General features: G+C 41.7%; 1 protein-coding gene across 1 annotated transcript in view; it reads right to left on the bottom strand.

The window, feature by feature from the left end:
• Positions 1 to 466: 466 nt before the first annotated feature.
• Positions 467 to 5,001, bottom strand: part of MKRN2OS (MKRN2 opposite strand) — a 5,885-nt gene continuing 1,350 nt past the window's right edge. Inside the window, exons 2-4 of the mRNA XM_006917633.3 lie at positions 3,085 to 3,134; positions 1,666 to 1,828; positions 467 to 826 (exon numbers count right to left, since the gene is read on the bottom strand). Coding sequence (XP_006917695.1) covers positions 586 to 826; positions 1,666 to 1,828; positions 3,085 to 3,134 — 454 coding nt within the window. The 3' untranslated portion in view covers positions 467 to 585. The remainder of the gene's footprint in view (positions 827 to 1,665; positions 1,829 to 3,084; positions 3,135 to 5,001) is intronic.

Below are 5,001 nucleotides of genomic sequence, written 5' to 3' on the forward strand. Positions count from 1 at the left end.
AGCAGTCACAGTTCCATTTAAAGTGGTATCATAATCTGGGTGGGAAGTTTTATTTTTCTTAAAGAAAAGTACCAGAACTTAAAAGTGAAAATGTTGGTATGCCATGCATTTTTTCCCACTGAAGTTGCCAGTGCTGAAACATTGACCAAATGCCTCTTTGGAAACAAGCTTTAATGATCTGTAGCAAGTTTTAGGTGTCTCGCCTACCTTCCTACAAATCACCATCTGGATTCACATTGAAAGGTGAATTTGTTCAGTTCTAATTAATTTATTAAAGAAGTTTTTATTGCTCTGTGAATAAAAGATTCTGGCACTTTATGCTGTAACATGGATTCTCAGTTTGAAAACTAAACTGCTAGGAAAATTTAGTTGTAATGTATACAATTTTGGAAACCCGGAGCAATTTTTATAAATTCTTTTTATAAAAGTTTTGTAAATTCTTATACTGCAGTAAACTGAAATATGCTTAAAAGAAAGCCATAACACTTTTTTATTAACAACAGTTTAATACATTTAGAAATCTCCAGTACCTACTAAGGTAATAACTCCCAAATGTCCTGTTCCTTCTGCTCCTATATGTCACACTCAGCACAAACCGCTCCCTGGAGGAGGGCTGGGCTCTTGATCAGGGCGGTCAATCACATAGAAACCATGCTCCTCTATTGCCCGGTAGAGCGTGATGTACTTGGAAGCCTTCCTGGTCCTCGGAACCACGAATTTCTCTGTGAACTCATTCTTGTCCAGTTGCTCTTTGCCTTCTGTGGTCAGAATGCAGTTAATGAATGTGAGGGTGTAACTGTAGCAGTTGTGGCAGTCTTCTTCATACCTTACAAAACAAGGAAGTGGAGAAGAGAAGCCTTCGCTTTAAAAGCTGCTCAGAATAGGCCAAAGAAGCTGCTGAAGGCCTTTTATAATTAAAACTGGGCTCACTCAGCGAGCTGGGCTCTTACCTGTGCTGGCCCACTTGATGACAAAGCTCTGAAAGATGCAATTCTGAGGGCCACTTGACATCTTGGGCTATTTCTACTTTCAAGTTAAGTACAGATGGGACTCAACTAAATGTTCAGAGTGATGACTTAAGTTGCTTATAAACCCCAGTTTGGGGAATTTAATTTCACTGAAGTTCTAGATTTCAGAAGTAAAAAATTCTATATCAAATTTTAAGATATCCCATATTGTCTAGATTTATTTCAAGGGAAGCCTAAAAACAATTTAAATTTATAAGTATGCTATATATCTAAAGTGATGAGGGAGCAAGGAATTGAGAAAATTTCAAAATTGTCAAAACCAAAAAAAGAAGCTTAAAATATTTATAAATTTTGAATATCACTTTTTAAAAATTTATATTATGAGAATATAATATCTCAGCTTTTGTTGTACACATTATTATTAAATGTTAAGTATGTAAAAATACCTAGTCAAATAACTAGAGTACTAAGTTCTGATCCTTTCAGTTCGTAAAATACTATGATTCTGTTATGTAAATGTACACTGACTCACTCCGCCAAAGTAAGTCAACCCTTAAATTATTAAGCTTAAATTATTACAGGTGCTACTATCTTGGAATGGGCACAACTAGACACAGCTTAGAGTCCTCTGTGAGCTTAGATCACACTTGTGTGGTGAAAGAGGGCCAGGGAATGGGTGGTGTCTGCAGCCCTGTACCTGTGAGGCAGCCAGGCCCCAGTGGTGGAGAAGTCTTCCAGGTACTTGTCCCACTGGTCCATCAGTCCAAACATGCTGGGCTGCAATAATGGGATACTTACACTTTGCTCCCAGCCTGCTTCATCTCGCTGGACACCATGCGTGGTGTAATTATACACAATTCCTACAACCAAAACCAGAGTTGTATAGAAGCTTAAGGGAAAATGCACCACTGTGAAAAGGACATCAGAAAAGACAGCAACCACTGTGGTAACTTTACATATCAGCAACCCAGGCTGCATTTTCTGATTACTGTCAGAGAGCAAAGGGCCATGAGAGGCTATAGAACCTCCTTCTTCCATATCATCAAGTTCAGGAAGCAGCTACCCACCTAGGAGATTAGGAGAGGGTCTTGCCTGGAGACAAGCAAAGCAGTTCCTTCAGAGAAACCCAGTTCTTGCTCCACCTGTTCTTCAACACCTTGAAGTTGCCCCCAGGAAACAGATAATAATAGGCACCAGGATAATCATCTCCAAATATTTTTATTTAAGTTCTCCATTTACAAATGAGTCTATCTTGTTTCCTTAAATCAGTAATAAATTTCCAGTGATAAGATTGGTGGCACATTTGATTGCCCACGTGGGTAACAGTTCAAAATCCCAGTCCCAGGTTTCTGTTCACAGCATCAGTTTCTCCTGCCTCCAGGGGCCAAGGAAAGGCTGTGATTACAGCCTCACCTGGCTGGCCTCACTCACCATTCCCAGGCCTAGAGGTTCCTGCAAGTGGCTCATGCAGGCCCTTTTCCTACAAACAAGGATGTTCTGGTTTCAGGGGTTGCAGACTCCATGCCCTGAGAGCTAAATCTGACCAAAGAAACTACTTTATTTAAACATGCTTCTTTTGTTATTGTTTTTCTAAGAAAACCACTGCAGACCGTGCCACATCCTCAGGTGCCATATCCCCTGATTTATTCCTGAGGTTCCTGCCCACCTAACCCCTGGGGACCCTGCAGTGTGAGGACCCAGTGGCAGTGAGCTGAAAATATGATTGAGGGGCAAAGGCCCTGGGTCCAGATTCTGGTTCCCACATAAGATGAGGTCTTGGGCAGCTCAGCCTCTACAGAATTCTATTTCTTCCTCTTTTAAAAATCAACAAAAAAATTTAACAGGTTTATGTCACTCTTGGCTGAGAAAACATTAAAGAGCTTTCAAGTATTTAGTATTGTTAGTAGTAATACTTGCTGTAAAGTCAAGTATTTCTCACTTGGGGGTAGCATTTCCCACCTCATGGTACAGCAAGAGAACCCAGAGAACAGAGAAATCACTAATTAAATGTTACCACAATCACTTTTTCTCTAGAACTACTGCTCTCCTCTGGGTATTTTGGGCATTTTTTAGGCTTAAAAAAAAAAAAAAGAACAAACTATGAAAATGCACTCACCATTTGTGTTGGTTATTCCAACGTGAAGATCAGACCTTCCATCGTACTCCCTGAAAGAAACAAGTATTTTTTTTTTTTCTTGCTTGCATATGTCTGGCACAAAGAATTGATACTAAAATAGGAGGAGAGTGATGGGTCTCCTCTCTTGGCTGGCGCCAGACTTGCCATCACTGTCCAGGGTAGTGGAAGTCTGTTTCAAAGCTGATTAAGCCAAGAATTAATTTGAGATATAAAATATCCCCCTGCCCCTGATCTGGATTTTCTTGCTTCCCCACCCCCATTACTAAGGGTAAGTATGCTAGAAGACCAGCCCTACTAGAGCAGAAAGCATAATGCTGGCTCCAAGGGCAGAGGGGCCACCCGGAGGTCATTCACTGAAGAAGCTCCTTATTCTTTCCTCCTTGTATGTGAGGTGACAGCCTGTTCCTCAGGCTAACATGGGTGAAAGGACCCTGAATGCATCTCAGTGGACCTCTACCTTCAAAACTAATGTAGCCTATTTTGGTCTTGTAGCCTGTAACTATATTTTTCTTAGAAATACTGTTCTCCTCTGACTGGATAGTCCTTGTCTCCTGAAACTATTCTTTACCTGAGACTGTGTATTAGATGTATAAGACCATATAATTTAATCTTCATATGTAGCCCTAGACCATCACTTAATAGCCCTGGGACATGGAGCAAGTCACATACTCTCTCTGATCTATTTTCTCATCTATAAAATAGGAATATCATAAGCCTCCTAGCAAGCTGGTTTTAAAAATAAAATGTCTATTGAGTGCCTGCCACATGAGGTGTCGAGTAAATCAGAGGTTATTTTTAAATATAACGCTCCTTCGTTAGACCACAGGTCCAGATATGTGGTTCCTCATTAAAGCAAGTAGTTACAGGTTTTAAAAATGACCGAGAACACAAATGGCTGCCCCACCTTCTTCAGAGTAATCCCCCTCCCAGGTCATCTTGTTGGAGACACTTTGAGTTTTTTGAGGAAAAAACCCTGTGGGTTTAGAGGTTGAGAATGAAGCTGGGAAAAATAGGAACAGTCTTGGGTAGCTAACGACAGCGCTGCACCTGCTGCACCCACCACGTGTGCTACCCTAAGATTGCTTCCTGAGTGCATCGCTGCACTTAGTTTCCTGCCTAAATTCTAGGCATTTCCTTCCTCCCGCCTTCAGTTATTTATCAGTCATGAAACACATGTTTATGGGCCTGTCTGAAGTGAAGGGCTAATGACACAACAGGAAATAAGGCCAGGTCTCTGCCCTCACAGAGGTTTCACGCTTCCAGAGAAGACTTTTTACCTTTAGTTTAATGAGGTTTTAGTAGTTTGGTAAGTGCTGTGAAGGGAAAAATATATAGAATGTTACGGAAGCATGTGATAGGGGCAGGGCCACCCCTCTCCTATGACACCTTTGTGCAAATTAAGAAAAGATACCCCTTCTTCCTGCAGGTGCAGCTTTCCCCGGGAGATTGGCTTGATGAATGGAGTGCAGACTTGAGTTCCAGTACTCACCACCACCTTGGCCAGGTGCCTTTGTGCAGTCCACAACCTGCACAACCATGTAGCAGCCCTGCGGGATCCTAACCTAACTAGAGCAGAGCCTCAGTGCTTCCTTTGGGTCACTGCTGATTCTCTTTTATGAAAGAGAGTCAGTCCTGAGGGTTTGGAAATTGGATGAGAAAGGAGGAAATAGTTTGGAACTCGGCCTTACAGGGTCTGGTGAGCAGGGGGCTACTTAAAGATTCTGCAGATCCTGGCCTGAAGAGTTAAGGGGGTGGGAAAATGCCAAAACACATAACTTGTTTCAACACCACCACCTCCCTTCCACTGAAGCCAAGGGAGACCAGGCCCATCAGTATCATCACCATATCATAGCATAAATATATGTGTATTAGGGGCCAACCTGAAAGCCTCATATA

This window comes from Pteropus alecto, unplaced genomic scaffold (assembly GCF_000325575.1).
Source record: "Pteropus alecto unplaced genomic scaffold, ASM32557v1 scaffold75, whole genome shotgun sequence".
Taxonomy (NCBI): domain Eukaryota; kingdom Metazoa; phylum Chordata; class Mammalia; order Chiroptera; family Pteropodidae; genus Pteropus; species Pteropus alecto.